The sequence below is a fragment of the Sciurus vulgaris genome (assembly GCF_902686455.1).
Source record: "Sciurus vulgaris genome assembly, chromosome: 4".
NCBI classification, from domain to species: domain Eukaryota; kingdom Metazoa; phylum Chordata; class Mammalia; order Rodentia; family Sciuridae; genus Sciurus; species Sciurus vulgaris.
Genome location: NC_136464.1, coordinates 15,939,699 through 15,956,237, shown reverse-complemented (window position 1 = coordinate 15,956,237; position 16,539 = coordinate 15,939,699). Strand labels below are relative to the sequence as shown.

At 45.4% G+C, this 16,539-nt stretch overlaps 1 protein-coding gene across 10 annotated transcripts in view; it reads right to left on the bottom strand.

Moving 5' to 3' along the window:
- The window catches only part of ABLIM1 (actin binding LIM protein 1), a 307,615-nt gene that overhangs the window by 83,085 nt on the left and 207,991 nt on the right, over positions 1 to 16,539 (bottom strand). For all 10 annotated transcript variants that reach the window (XR_013763491.1, XR_013763492.1, XR_013763493.1 and 7 more), the window contains 2 exons: positions 13,720 to 13,846; positions 12,247 to 12,340 (listed from right to left, as the gene is read on the bottom strand). Coding sequence is in view for 5 of the 10 variants with exons in the window: in XM_079137919.1 (XP_078994045.1) it covers positions 12,247 to 12,340; positions 13,720 to 13,846 (221 nt within the window). In the remaining 5 variants the exon portion in view is untranslated. The remainder of the gene's footprint in view (positions 1 to 12,246; positions 12,341 to 13,719; positions 13,847 to 16,539) is intronic.

Below are 16,539 nucleotides of genomic sequence, written 5' to 3'. Positions count from 1 at the left end.
AAATCTCTAATCTCAGTTAAATGGTAGATGAAGCAGCTGTAATGGCCACACTCCTGCTGGGTTTTGAGCAAACTTATTTTTTTTTCCTTCCGCAAATCATAAATCTATTTCTTTCACAGTTGGGATAATTTTCTGTCTCATTTCTTCTTTAGTACTAGCTAGCACAGCACACTTGAAAACACCCTCCCTCCCCCGCCAGAAATAAACTTCAGAGCATGGCTGGATTAGCAACTAGGTTTAGGAAAACTATTTTCATCATAAAGACTGGAATCTCTAGATTTCTTTCATTATATACCCAAAGGTGGTAAGAGAGTCTACGATCAAGCTCTTTCAAATTGTAGCTGCAACAAAATATGAAGAAAACCTATTGTGCATCCTCATTTTCATTCATAGGGAAGAAAAAAAAAAAAAAAAACCTCGCACATTTAGAGTAACAGAGAAATCTAAATGCCCGGGCCACTTTCACTACCAAATTCCCCAAACGTGACTCTGAAGTCCTCTTTATTTAGTCTCAAAAAGTAAATTCCAAAGAGCTCTAAAAAAACCACAGGCAAAACAAAACAAACCCAAAGACTGCAAACCACTCTCTCTTTTTAGTCTTCAGAACAATAGTTAGTTGGAAGAACACAAACCAGTTTAAAAAGTCAATACACTACACCTCTCAGTAAAATAACCTGTCTTGCCGGCTCTTCAGTAATGTAACAGTGCATAAAAGCTCCGTGGTCCATTCTGTATCATCAGAAAAACAAGAAGTCTAAGTAAAATGTATTTCAATAAAAGCAGTCTGTCACCATCGTCCAGCTGACCACATGTGGAAGACCCCAGTGGCCTCTGATGTCTCCCAAAAAGCAGGGGGGTGGTTGGGGGGGACAAAACAGGACATCTGCCTTGCAAAGCAAAAAACACCTTATCCATGTCCACTTTACCTTATGCCAGGGCTCCTTTGCTTCCAATTCGGTCCCTTAGCTGTACGGAGCAGAGAACTCTGGGTGTCAGACTCAGAGAGCGAAGAGGTTTTGTAAATGCCAGACCTCAGCCCGGCAGACTGAGGCTTCTGCCTGCCTGGGTTACACCCAGGCTTCTCTGCGAAGCTAGGCTAAGGCGATGTGCATCACCCCAGAGACGCACACCGGAAACAAGAACAGTGTGCGGCAGGCACACTCACTCAACGCCTCCTCTGCTCGCTTCACTTACTAGTTAAACACACCAGCAACCACGATGGGCCAGTCCATGTTCCCAAAAAAGGAGGGGGGTAGATATTCCTGTTTAAAAATGCAGGTGAGGAAAGTACCATTTTTTTTTTTTTAACATCTGCTCACAATTATCTGCATTGTCAATCTGACAGTAATTGTCTGAGGGAGAGGCTTGCATGGAGACTAGATTCTGGTGCTTTTTAAGTTTCTTAGCTAAATTTGAAATGAGGGAAAGGTGCATAGCAATCCAACAGCCAGCAGGCAGTCTCCTTTCCCAAGGCACTGCCTTTGGGACACACGTTATGGGACCCCTGTTGTAAAAGTGTAGTAAAACTGAGTTCAACTTCCATTTGCTACTTCAGAATTTTTATATTATTCTGTAATACCATTTGAGGGAAATGTGGTTTAAAAAAAAAAGACATATTAAGCTTGAATCATATGTTTGTACACTTTATATTGTGCTCTTTTATTGCAGGAAAAACAATACTGGACATACTATGCTCCAGGCATCTTACACATATTTCCTTGTTTTCAGCTAAATCATCCTGCAGAAGTCTCAGATCCACCGGTGACAGAAGTATGTGAAAAGAGAGAAGAAGCCAGAACCTTTTACTCTGATAACCTGGCCTCTTTTTATGTACTGTTTCTTAGAATGAGGGCAAGATTCTGTGACAACTATGTTCATTTTCCACAGGACTAAGGTGATTTAGGGAAGTCTTTGTGGAAATTATTTGCCCATAAAGATCAGTTAATCCAAAGATCCTTTTATGTGTGTGTGGAATCTCTCTTAGCTGGCTTGGAAGTGATCCTGAACACTGTTGAAGAAACATGAGGGTTTTGCTGTACTTCTAAAATGAAGAGGAAGAGGAAATGGGTGTACATTATGGTAATTACAGGGCTGTTAACGAAATTTCTAATGCATCTTTCTTCTGAGGAGTCCAAAATTGGGCTGGGGTTGTGGCTCAGTGGTAGCGCACTTGCCTAGCACATGTGAGGCACTGGGTTCCATCCTCAGCACTGCATGAAAATAAATAAATAAAATAAAGGCACTGTGTCCATCTGCAACTAGAAATTTCGTTTTGTTTTGTTTTTAAACCTCCATTCAGGCGCCTTCATTACACCTGTGCAGTGCCAGATTCTCAAAGGAGCATGTGTGGGTTCCTCCACCCCAGAGTCCCCCGAATCATGCAGATTCCCAGGCTCCAGCCTGGACAACCCGAATCAGAATCTCTGGGGTAAAGTCTGGGAATCCACACTTTATTATGTTAAAGCACGTGTACCTCTTTATTGTGGTGGGAACACTTAACATGACCTCTGTCCCCTCACAGAAGTGCACATGCTGCACTGGAAACCCACAGGATATCCAGGTGGTTCTTATGCCAGGTGGCTTTGAACCCCAGCCTTGAATCCTAGTGGGGGGTCAGTACAATACCTCTGACCTCTGTAATCGCCATGCCTCCTGTTTAAGACATTGGCAGGCAGCCAGATGTTTGTCAGAAGGGTGAAGAAATCCCTCCTGAAGGAAAACTGGGCCGGAAGTAACTGGCATTGGAGTCGGGCTCATTGTCCCCGATCTGCAGGCTTTTCATACCAGCCTGTATTTGGGTTATCAATTCCTCATTCAGATTTATTTAACAACCTTCATGACTTCTGGGATGGGGAGAGAGAAGTTGGGTCATCTTCAAGTTTACCAAGCAAATCTCCACATTTAGGAACAATCACCAGCACATGGAGTCAATGGGTTCCAGGACCTGCCATTGGGACAGACTTTGGTGAGCAACAGTGAGCTGCCCTTCCTCCAGGCATGTGTGCGGAGGCGACTAGGGGAAGAAAGAGGAGGAAAAATAACCAACCAGGCAGTGATCTAAAATTGGGTTGTGATGATGGACGCACAACTCTAAATTTACCAATGATCACAGAATGGACACAGTATGGGCAAAATTTAGGGTATGCAAGTAAAGCTGATATCCACCCCAGGGGTAGTTGCCCCAAACAGGGACTCAGTGCTAGGGATAAGATTCAAGGACTTGGAGGAGCAGGAGCTGAGAGTCCTCTTCCTTGTGATCCTGCCCACTGGTGGAGGCCCTGTCCTGGCAAATAACACCTGGCATCATCCAGCACAATCCAACAGAATGGCACTAATCCTCCAGCAATTTCTACCTAAACAGATGACTTGGGTGGATGCCATAGAGATATAAACAGATGGGAAAGAGCCAGGTGGTATTTATTTCACACATGAATGAAAGGAACAGGTATTTAGTGGAGAGAAGAAAAATGGAAGAGTATGTGACTCTTTAATGTTTTGGGGTTAAAAGTCATGGTAAAAATTCATAATGGGAAGAATTACTTATCGACATATCTTTATTTAGCAGCTGCTGGATGCCTGGTGAAAGGTAATGGCAGAACAATGGTAGATTTCATTTTGGACACCAATGCATGTGAATGTCTCAAGCAACATGACTTGAGGAATTTTCAAACCAAAGCATCAACATGACTGCTAACTTGTGCATTTGAAATCTTCACATATAACCACATCAGAGAGCAAGTAGGGGTGAGGCTGCTTCATTCCCCCACACAGGAAGTTGTAAACTCATTCAAACTTTGACAAAACTTGTCTCTTTATCTACAAATGAAGGAAATGGGGGGAAATTGTCTTTTGAGGCCTGGTATGGTAGACACAATCTCAGATGACTCACTTCCTATCTGATTTAAGCCTATTAGAGGTAAGTCTAATTGTCCCCCTTTTATAGCCAAGGATGTTGAGGCTCAGAGTCTGAGCAACTTGCTGAGGACGCCTCAGCTCCCAGTGGCTCCAGGAACCACTCCCAACATGTCTGACTCTATCCCAACTTTCTATTCACTAACATTCTTTTCCTCCTACCCTACCATGAAGCCACAGCAAGCTCCAAAATTCCAGATTCTGTTTCCAAGATGCCTGCTGCTTTGCATTTTGCTACAGAGCCATTAAAGTAGTTTATCAACAGTTTGTGAGGGCACTCCAAAATTTTTTGGGGGGGAGGAATTACTGTACCAGTCCATCTCTGCTGGTCTGCAGCCCAAACGCTCTTCCCCCTGGCTAGCTGGCAAGCCATAAGCAGATCCATCTGCTGGAACTGGCACATTGTCCGACACAAGGTGGGAAGGCCAATGTCCAGGAAGCCAGCACATTCAGGTGTAAAACGGAGGGGGAGAGACCCGGATCCTAGTAGCAGAGGTACGAGGCCAGCACCGGCTGCCCGGGTCCCAGGGACCCAATGCTCCCATTTCTCCTGGAACTCTTGTCATCACATCCTAAGCAAAGTGTGCCCAGAATAGAAACCGTGCTGGTGACCTCTGGATGGTGCTACTTTTCAACACAGAATCCCAAGTTAAACACTCGTGGAAAGAGTCAAGGTGGACAGAAGCCAAAGGGCAGGCAGAGCTGAGATGGCCTGAGAAGCCACCTTCCATGTGAGTTATCATGAACCCAGAAGCCAGAGGGGATCTATGGGGCCACTGTGGTAGTCAGAATGCCCGGAAGACCCCAAGAAGCAGGGGAAGCCTGGGTGTAGAGGACATCCCCCCTGTCTCCTCAGCCTCCGCTGGCCAGGTGGGCAGGTCCAAGTACATTAACAGAAATGCTCTTGCAAATGGAGCATGGGTCCTGGTGAACCCACAGAATTCGATTTACTTCATTATTAAACTAAAATATTATTAGTCTATAGTGGAAGCGTTTTTATACGAGTTTTAAAGTTTAAAACCTATTGATTTGGAGCAGAAAATAACACCTTATTAGAAGCCTCCAATGAAACCAAGCTGGAAGCCAAGCCACAAGTTCAAAATCAAAGCAACAAGGTAGGAAAAAAGTTCAGCTGATCCAACTCTCTGAAGTTAAACAACACTAAAAAACAAAACATCTTTTTAAGTCAAGATAAATACAAATTCCTTTTAAACTGTCATTTCCGGATAAGAAAGCCCTTCCATTTGTGCTGACAGGAAATGGGGTGATTTTTCCAGAAATATCAACTCTTTACTGCTTGTGAAAGTCTTCTGTTACTCTGGCAGCACATTTCCTCTGTTGTTAAAGTAAGAGAAAGTGGATCATTTTGGGGGAATTGGATTTCCCTTAAATTATTTTATTGTATCAATGCGCTGAGCCCGACAGGGCCAATTCCCAATCTGTTGACCATGGAAAGGTCAAAATATTAGCTCAAGGTTATTCTTCACAAACAACATGGCACAACTAACACCTCACGAACCATACACTGAGTTTAAATCTGAGGTCACTTTCCAGGACTGGGAATGTCTTAATCAAGTCACACTCTATAATCAAGGGCACCGTCCAGCACAATGGCAAAAGTTTACCTGTTCGCAAAACAAAGCACCTAGCATTAAGACATTACTGACCTGGCTTTATTGACCTGGCTCCTCATTTTGTGCTTCCCCCACTGAACTTATGCCTAGTAAGTTAAACTATCAAGGACTAGAAGGGAGGTGGGAAAGAGGAGAGAGCTCACCTGGCTGTTCATCAGGCCAGGGCTTTACTTTTTCAATTTTTAAGCCCCACAGCCCTCTGAGGCAATGATCAGTGTTATTTTACAAACAAGGAAAGACAATAAACAGGATCCCCACTCTCCAACCCCTTATATCTTTGCATAGATAGATAATTAAATTGTGAGATACAATCTACATATCATAAAATCTGTTAAAGTATATAATTCAGCAATTTTTTATATACTAAAGAGTTATGAAACCATCACTATCTAGTTCTAGAATATTTTTATCACTCAAAAAACAAAAATAACCCACACATACCCACCTATCAGCAGTCATTCCCCTCTCTCCCTCCCCACACCCCTGGCAGTCATTAATCTTTCTATGTTTACACATTTGCCTCTTCTAGACATTTCATGCAAACTTAATTGTATGACATGTGACCTTTTATGTCTGTTTTCTTTCGCTTAGCAGAAAGATTTGAGGTTCATCACGTAGCATGAATCAGTGTTTCATTCCTTTAACTGGCTGAATGATATTCCATTATATGGACATACCATGTCATATGCTTAAGTCATATTTTTGAAATAAAACCACAGAGAGCAGTGGGGAATGCCTGTAGTCTCAGCTTCATAGGAGGCTGAGGTGGGAGGATTACATGAGCCCAGAAGTTTGAGGCCAGCCTGAGTAAAATATAGAGACCCTGTCTCCGAAATTAAATAAAATTGAAACCATTTTCCAGTTCAAACCTTTCAGTGATAGTGTAAAATAAGAAAAGGTGGACAGTGTTTCTATATCAGTCCTGCCTCACAGGATCTTCCTGACCATCTATGGAGCTGTTAAGAGTCTTAGACTATAGCTCTGTGAAGAAAATGTGCTGTCTCTCCTGAGATGTCATCATCCATCAGCAATTCTCCAAGGACCCTGCCAAATGCCGAGACAGAGCCTACAGCGGGTAAAGGCAGCAAGAAGCATGAGGTCTGACTCCATAGAAATTCTCCATAGTGACCACAAGCAAAGTCACTGATCTTCAGTGACATCTTAACACTAGTAAACAGTAAACCAACCCAGCAACAAATGTTTATTGTCCTGAAAACAGGTATAACAGGCCACTAATGAGGTGGGGCTTTTCCTTTCCACCAGGAATGGAAAATTTGGGTCCTTGGGCAAGTCACACTGGGAGGCAAATTATTTTTTCTGCAAGGATTATTGCCAGGAAGATCTCAAAGCTGCACGTGTGCATGTGCATGTGCGCACGTGTCCCTACCTTGTGTCCCCACCTTCTGAGAATCGAGAGACCTATTTTCTAATTTCGTTCTGTCACTAATTAGCTCCAGAATTCCCGGTACTCAGCGTCTTCATCTATAAATGGAGGTCAGTTGTAATGGCCTTGACCACTTTTCAGGCCTGCTGTGAGAATTAAATATTTATGAAATCACTTAGAAATGTTCAGAATATTATACAAAATCAGGATATTGGGGTGGTTCCCTGTCCACTGAGGCAGGGAACATCTCACACAACACTACCGAGTACTTGGTTCTTCCCTCTGCACCCGCCCACCTCCCATTGTTTTAAAAAATATTTGCACCTACAATTCCATGGGAGAGTGTGTGAATTTGCCTGACACAGAATGGGAGAACACACTCATTTTCTGCAGGGGTGTGGGCTCTGATTCTTGCTCTGTATGCGTATGAGACAAAACAAGAAAGGAGGGAGTTAGCATTTCAATCTGTCTTTTGCAATCCATATCTTCCATGGGGACAAAGAGGAGTGTATGTCATGCAAATGCCTGAGATCACCCTTGTTCCTCTCTCCAGTTAATGAGTGAGCCCAGGCCAAATAAGGCCTGCTCACTGTTTGGGCCATTGCAACAAATACATGCTTCAAACACCTGCACCCAAAGGGAGGGAGGGAACCAGGGCCTCCCGTTTATAATGTGAACATCATCAACATTTGTCCCGGGGCTTTGTGAAAAAGCATTTTTTTTTTAATCAGTCAAAAAGCAAAACAAAATAAAGCCACCCATTTTTAATCCCTCAGAGAGTCAAGGGAAAGGCTCTGGCTGAATCCTGTTGTGATTCCATTTCCTATACTCCAGGAGTTCAGCAGGAGGGGTCTAGAAGCAGCTAAATCCTCTTCAGGCTCACAGAGTAGGAGAGGGGGCTGGGGGCATGAATGGACAGGCCTGAGGGGCTCTCCAGGGGACTCCCAGCCTCATGTGAGGGCCTCTTTCTTCTGTGGGAGGTGTAGACACCAGCACACATTCCTCCCGGAGAGCTCAGGGCCCCGCAGTAAATGCCCACCACAAAGACGGGCACGGCCAGCCCTTCTGGAAAGACCAGATGTGGAGGGTTGAGTCCTAGTGGTGACTCCCCAGGCAAGGCAGCAGAGTCCCCTCACTCCTGGTAAGAAAGCAGATGCTACAACTGCTTTCTGTCCTTCATCCCTCCAGAAGAGACAGAAGCCACAGCTCACATCCGCTCAGGGAGGGAAGGCAGCACTCTGCAGAGGGGGACAATGTGGGGGAGCGTTCATCGTGCTGGGTGACATGAAGCCCCTGGGGGTGGGATTACGCAAGAGACCAGGAGAGATGGAGAAAGTGGAGCCACTCTCAGGCTGCTGGAGGAACATCCCCACTCTTGGGAAAGGGACACAAACACTTTGCTTTACTCTTAAGATTTCTGTTTTCAGTTTGATTTCTTTTTTTCTTTTTCTTTTCTGCCTTCATTCTGGATCTATTTGATTGCTGCTTCTTTCTTTGGGAAACTGGCAGGTAACAATCTGCACCTAGGCAAGAAAGTATGCTGGAGTAAAAAGGGTCACCTAGGGCCATTCACCAAAGACAAGGAAATTGTACTAAAAGGATGCCCCCATGTCCACTGACATCAGTGACTTAATCTGAAGTCACCAGTAGTTTCTCAAGCAGAAGGGAGATGGGGGAAGGGAAGTAGAGAGAAGGAAGGGGAGGGAAGGCTTTTTCAAAGGGTTTAGAGAAGGAATGGAGGTAGGAGGCGGTCAGCAAGTACCTCACACTAATTTGCTTCTGGACGTCTTAATTAGGAGACGGGCTGTAAACAGCTTTAGAATGCTCCTGAATTTATAGGTTAATTAGCAAAAAGCTTTTAAAGAAGTGCCATTTACAGAAAGATCTCCCTAAAAAGAGAATCTTCCTACTGAAAACATAACTGAAAGCAAATGATAATAAAGCTACAATTTGAGGGCAGACTTGATGCCGGGTGTTAGATGCCAGCTTCCAGAAAATATCTCCAAAAAGAAAAGAATAATTGGCCCTACCCTTAAACACAAGACAAGGAGGATTAACAACTCAGATCCTCGGAGCCAAAGAGACCTTAGGAGTCAGGCAGCACAAGTCTTGGATGAACATGTATATTTTAATGTTTGTGATCAAGGCAAAGAAAATGGAGGCTCAAAAAAGTTGAGAGAATTGACCAAGGTCCCCCAGCTGGTGAATTCTGAGGCCAAGAGCAGATCTCTGGTTCCCAGGACTGGGAAGCCCTTCTCATGAAGCCACACGGTCCTCAGGCCCCCAGGTCCCCAGGCTGACAAGATGTGTGGACTTTACAACTATTAATGAATGACAGAGATGAGAGCAGGATGAAGCTTCTGAAGTCGCATGCCAGTCCCTCTACCTATGGGATGAAGACAATCCCAAAGAGGCTGCAGGACCTGCCAAAAGTACTTGGGGCTCAGAGACACAACTGCACCAAGACAGCCAGGCCAGGAGCTTCTCTCCCCCACCAAGGCCCTGTGCCCTTTCCCCTTCTCAAAGCCCCCTCAGGTGTCCAGTGGAGCTTCAGTGAGACCACACCCAGAGGGGGCCTAGTGGCCCCTGCATACTTAGTGACTGTTAAACTAAAAGTGCACCTGAGCTGCAGGCCTCACAGGGCCGTGCTTAGGTGGAGTCCGAGATTTCCTGGAGCAGGTTGAATGGTAACCCCTTTTCCCCTAAAAGATACGCCCACACCAAATCTCTGGGACCTGAGAGTGCTAATTTACTTAGGAAAAGGGTCTTTACCAATGAGATTAAGCTAAAGATCGTGAGAAGAAGTAGTCATCCTGGGTGGTCAGGATGGACCCTACTCCAATGACAGTGTCCTTCTAGGAGAAGGCCAGAAGAGGTGACCCAGAGGCGATGACACAGAGAAGCAGCCATGTGAGGATGGAAGTGAGACTGAAGGATCCAGCCTCAAGTCAAGAAATGCCAGAAGCCACCAGAAGCTGGAGGAAGCAAGGAAGGGCCTTCTCCCGCCCTTTGGAGACTGTGTGACCCTATTACACCTTGATTTAGGATGTCTAGACTCCAGAACCGAGAATAAATTCCAGCTGCTTTAAGCCATCATCATTTCAGCAGACACAAGAAACATACATTGATCATCTCTGTGGATAAAATAAATGAAACAGAGAAGCAAGGTCCACGGTATTTACAACGAATTCACCATCACTGTGATTTACCAACAACGGGGTCAGAGAACAAGGCATAGAGGGAGGTGGAGTGTGTGGACACTAGTCCTGCTCCCTCTCTCGGGACTAAACCCAGTTGACTCATAAGGAGTCACGTGGCCGTGTGCTAACCCTGCAGGACACGGTTCTAGATCACACGCCCATCTGAGCAGCGCCTGCTGGGTGGAGCCTGAGTCTGAGCCTGAACGTGCAATCTGCCCCCAGACGGCTGAACTCTGAAGGCATTTGTGGAAAGTCTCCAAGCTTCAAACCCACAAAGCAGCCTTCACAGGAACCTGAAGTCAATCTGGGAAGAGGCCTTTGCAGCCCAGGGAACACTGAACTACTTGGGCCTCAAGGGAGAAAATAGCAGACATTTCTTCAAAATGTCATATTCTTGGATCTAACTTTACTTAGGTGCTCCTGCCCACAGCTATTGAATTAAATCCGAAAGCAAACAATGTGTACAGATACATAACACCCAGCCATTTTGTCCCCAACTCTTTCTGGGGAGCACATTTCCACGTGTGAACTGAAGATGGCTGATTTGATCCATGCTTTTTACAAACTCGGCAGCCTCAAATTCAGGCACTGTGCTGTGTGGGGGTCTTCCTGTCTCTTCCTGTGGCTGAACATCTGGGAAATGGTTCTAGTGTTTTATTATTGTTGTTTTAAAATGAAATTTCCCAACTGCTCCCAACTCTACAGGTTTATTTCAGTCCTACCTAGGAGACTAAACTCAGGAACCCCAGGGGAGATCTCGCGAGGCCTCGCTTAAGCACCTCCTTAGATGAGCTCTCTGGGGCTCCAGAGAGGGAAGAGACAGACTCAGGGGACAGGCAGGGGAGGACCAATCACTTCACTTTGAGTACTGGGATAGGACTACTTGGACTTCCAGAAGGTGAGGCACATCCACCTTTTCCAATAGCTTTGCAGGCATGTTCCTCCTCCTGAACCAAATCCCTTGTCTCAAAACGTCCTTGGGCCAACCATTAAGCTTCACTGGAGAGACTCCTCCACAGCCGCGTGGGGTGGGAGCCACTTCCCAGGGGCACTCCTGCCAGTGCTACCATAGTTCTGGGCCCTGAGTTCTAGCAGTCTCACTTGTCCCCCTTCTCTGCACCCTTCTCAGCCATTTTTTTTTTTTTAAATTTGAGGTGACATTCACTTGGCCTAAAATACACCCCATTAAAGTGAACGATCAGGAGACAGCAGCTCAGGTAAACCTCAGGGGCTCCCTGGATATGTGTCCCGTGTCTCTGAGACACCCCCTACTGGGAAGTTGGGTGTGTTAGGTGGATTTGGCCTTAGTGCTGAGGGAAGGGTGTGCCAGGCTGCAGGCCAGTCCACCCTCCTGCCATCTGCTGGGCTTCCTGATCCAGCCCCACGCAGCGCACATTCTCCACCCTAGGATGCGGGAGGCAGGGAGTCAATCTCGACTTGTCCATCAGACCAGGCTGACACTCCACAGGCCTGTGAGAAGTGGGACAGTGACTGCATGTGAACTCTGGCCTGGAAGCCCTTGTGGTGGCCCAACAGGAGCCTGGCTCGGCCCAGAGGCAGATGCTGGTGAGCAGCTGCTAAGAACGCAGGAACTCAGCTCTCTGGCTCTAAGCAGCCACACCTGAACTTGACAGACTTCCGCTGAGCTCCAGCCACGGGGCGCTCTGGGTCACACAGGATGTGGGTCCCTAAGGGTGGGGAAGTCAATACCTTCAACTCTCACCCGCCCTTCCTTTCTTAGCTCTGATTCTGAGCCTCAGCTTCCTGGGTCTGTATACTTACACTTACATGCACACATGCATAGATACACACATGTACACACGTGACTAACACCCGTTCATCTCCTTGTCTAACTTGAAAAAATAAAAGTGTTCTACCCAATTCCCAACAGTCTTTATCATTCTTATTTATTTTCCCCTACAAATTCCCCATCATTCCAATTTTCCCATGAGCATTTGGTAGAAGCTGTCTCTAAGGACAGCACAGCGCATAAATTCTCTAAGACAGTCACCTGCAACTACTTTCTTCCTTCAGAGGTGAAGGCAAAGGCTTTCTCTAGTGTTTCTGAGGGCTCTGAGGAAATGGTAACTTTGAGGGGAGCCCGCCTGTCACTTACCTCCAGGACTTTCCCTGTGATAAACTGTTGACAAGCTTCACATTTCACCCCAAAGAGCCCCTGGTAGTCCTTTTCACAGTATGGGGCACCATCCCTGCAAGACAAAATGTGTTCAGCTCCTAAGAAGAGGTGACCAAGGCCAAAGATGGAGGAGAACACCACAATCACCTTTCCCTGAGCCCTTCTCCACAGAATGGGAGAGAACTTACCAGAGCTTGTTTATGCCTCGCCCATCTGTCATAAGCCTGGTGACCTGGCCAGACACGACCAGCATCACAGACTGGAGAGCTGCAGTTCTCCAGGCCACACAGAAAGAAGAGCCCACCCGCTACATGGTTCCACTGCCGGTCCCCTGATGGTTTCAGAACTAACTAGCAGAAAACCCAGGATCAACCCCTTTCCCTGGCTTCAAAGGTTGGCTCAGCGTTTGTCTACCCCAGTGGGGACCCAAGCACACCTTCTCTCCCCACCCCCTCTTCTTGGGCTCACAGGCTGGACAGAGCCTCCTAGCAACCTCCAGACTCCATTTCCTCAGCTCTCAGGAGGCCTGAGCACCCAGGACCCCTTCCATTGACTTCAGAGCATAACAAACATGTCATTTCCACCATGATATAGTGTGGGAGAGTGAAAAAGCACCCTCTACATAGCCGAGGTGCCTACCCTGCCCAGCCTGCAATGTCACTTTGGAAGCTCACCCTTCTCTGGTCTTCCTTGGGGGTCTAGCACCATCGCCCCTGGGGTTCTTTATTCTAACATGGGTGTTTCTGCTTGAACTCAGGTCTACCATGAAACGAGATTTCTAAGCTAAAAGACCTAAGCTACTTTTTTTGTTTCAATATATTTTTTCAACTACATTTATTAAATTTTCTGAATGGGTGATTTCATGCCGTTGGGGAAATTTTTCACAAATTCAAGATTAAAGATACAGAATGGGATGTCCTGTCATTGCCAGGGTACATTAAAAGTCACCACCACCACCCAAACTCCACCTACTTCCTCAACCCTGGCTATGATCCACAAGACCTCTGACTCGAACGTGAACTGGCTCCCTGGGCTGTTTTGCACACTGGTCTACAGGGCTCAGTGCCTAGGCTGAGTGTGCTTTGGGGGAGTCTACACACATGCTCAAAGACCTGGAGGGGGAGAAAGGCTTACTAATTCCACAAAGGACAAAAAATAACAAAAGAGAAATTACTAGATGCTGAATTGGTTATAACATAAGGTGAACCATTTTGTCACCTTTGTAATGATTAGACAATGGCTAGTTCATTAAGTTTACAGCAGCCAGGTTATGGCAAAAGCAGAATAACAAAATTATTTCTTAATGTTTTAGAGTGAAACTTTCATAACGACTATGGGATGTGAATGCACTTCATTTGGTCTGAGTAGAGGCCCCTGAGGGCAGAGACTGAACAGTGACCACAATGACCCATGCCCACTCCAAGGACCCATGCACCCCTGACCCAGCCTTACTTGCTGATGTACTCCCCAGTGAGGACCTTCCCGCAGGACTTGCATTTAAAGCACCCCAAGTGCCACTGCTTGTCCAGTGCCAACAGGGCCTGCCCGTTCTTGATGTCTCTTCCGCAGCCAGCACAGTCTGGAAGAGAGCACAGTCAGCGGTCACCACACATTTCCTTGGCCAGAGACAAGCATGCAGGCCTCTGGACCCCAGAGGACACCCCTCACGCCCTAGCGTTGGGCAGGTCTGCACCATCTCTTTTCACTTTCTTTCCCTGCACACAATCTTCCCCAGGACATCTCACAGGACCCATCCTTATATAGCAAGGCAGCTGCTGGAACCTCAGCGGATCCAAGTGGACGATGCCCTTCATCTGTTTTGTTTCCTGGGGTTAAGTGCCCTCTGAGCTCCAGCTGGCCCAGAGAATATTTAATTATAGTGTTGTGGCTGTGATTTGAAGAAAGCCCTCACAGGCCTTTATTGATTGGGAGCACAAGGGAATAGCTGCGCACCGTGGGTCAAGATGGCGCACGGATTCCTGGAACACGCCCACAACTCTCACTTTTGTAAAGGGGAGAGTACTTCCTTATCCACTTAAATCAGACTTTCAATGATTTGTGATCATCAATTAAATGGCTCTTAACTCCTCATCTTTAACTCATCCTTGGCAGGCTCCTGAAAAGCAGGGAGGAGAAAGTGGAGTGTGAGCGCTGGCATTGGACACCTGGTCCTGCCCTCAACACTCCTTGTCAGTTAGCTATATGACCCAGGTGAGCCATTTGCCCTTTTGAAGCCTTTGTTTCCCCACAGGAAAGTGGAGATGCTATTGCCACCCACATCAAGCCTCTGATGAGGATTCAATGGTTGCCACATTCAAAGTGGCCCTGTAAACATTTGCTATTATTATTATAGTTGCCATTATTATTTTGATTATGGAATACTTCATTGTGTCAAGAGAAGTGTTAAAAAAATAAACCAGAAGAATGTAAATGGGTACACGCAGACAAAATCCACGTACCTGAGAAAACCATGGCCAGCAGGTTGTCTATGATGTCCCCACTTATGTACAGGACACTCACAGAATAAAGCAGGCACCAGGGAAGGCCACTAGTGGCCACATTTGGAATGAGACAGAGGCAAGGCCCCTCAGTATACAAGTGACTAAACACCCCCCTCTTCTGACCACAGCTGTGACTGCTGTTCCTTTACCAAACACACTTCCAGCCCAACTTTAACTCTCTCCTAGAGAAATAGGATATCCAGCACCCACCTGCCCCTACTTCTTAACACCCAACCCGGCTTGCTCCTGCTCCCTGGAATTGCACTACAGGTTCCCCACACAAGTTCAAATCCTGGAAACTCCTCCCCAAACTCCAAACATCATGGTGTACAATTCCTGTTTTATCCCTGCAGTGAGTTAAGTAAACCTGTTTTTTTTTTTTACTACAGGTGTGTTTCTGGTGATCTTGATAGTAAGTGTTAACATGCCTTGAGACCCAGAAACTTCAGGTCTAAGATTTTATTCTAAAAATATTTTTGCAAAAATGTGTGTGTGTGTGTGTATTCCCTATAATATTTTGTAACAAAATTGAACATAGTCTCTATTGACATCAATGAGGGACCTACTAAATTAATTACAGCATGATCAACAATTGTATATTAGGCTGTAAGAAAGAATGAGGTACATTTATGTGCAGATGTGGAACTTCCAAATAGATCAAGTGAGGAAAGTGATCTGTACAATAGTGCTCATAGCATAAGCTCATGCATAGAAAAATAGTAAAGAGAAGCGTCTGTTGCTCGCCCAGAATAGAACATGCCTGGGGGAAAAAGCAAGAGCTTCTTGAGAACTTCCCTCTATGGAGAGGGACCTGAATTTACCTCACGTCTTCTATGGTGCACGAATTATTATTTTATTTATTTTTTTAACCATGAGAATGGTTAAAAAAGAAAGTTAAAAATGTCAATTCTGAATATTACAGATTAGAATTTCTTAGACCATGACTTGTTATAAACTGAGTGCACATTAGATGGTCACAAAGTACAAAGTATTTTTTTTAAACTACAGTTTATTTGTATCCCCAAATCTCATCAAAATTATTATAAAGAAATCTCACATCTGGCAGTTTATTATCAAGAAAAATGGAAGAGCATGATATTTGTGTAAAAATACAATTTTAAAGGGTAGGAGTACAATATGTATTTAGAATGAATTGATTGTTACTTAGGTAAATAGACTATTTTTAGAGCAGTTTTAGGTTCACAGCAAAATTGAGCAGAAGATAAAGAGATTTCCTATATTCCACCTGCCACCATAAACATGGCCCCCCATGCCCTCTACCAGAGCCGTACACTTGTTGTAACTGCTTAACATATACTGACACATGATTATCACCCAGAGATTATTAGCAATCAGTCTTGGGGACAAGATGGACATTCTGTTTGGACAAGTTTGTGACCCATACCCAGTATCACAGTATCATACAGAATAATCTCACCCGCACATCCTGTGCCCTGCCTACTCGCCCCTTCTTCCCACCTCCAATGGCAACCATTGAACTTTTTACTGTCTCCACAGTTTTGGCTTTTTCTGGATGAAATGGATAGTTTTAGTCCAATTGAACTGAACATTTTCTTTATGCATCTCATTAGATAATTCCCACTAGGTGGCAGTGAAGATTTAAATCCTAAAGGAAAAGGCTATGTAACAGACTTTTTTAAGGCAGAAGTAAACTTGAGTGATGGTTTTTCAACTCCACAAATGGAGACTGTTGGACTGAGGGGGGCTGGCAGAGCGGTTCAAGGTCTCCAAACTGCACGAGCAGAGACGT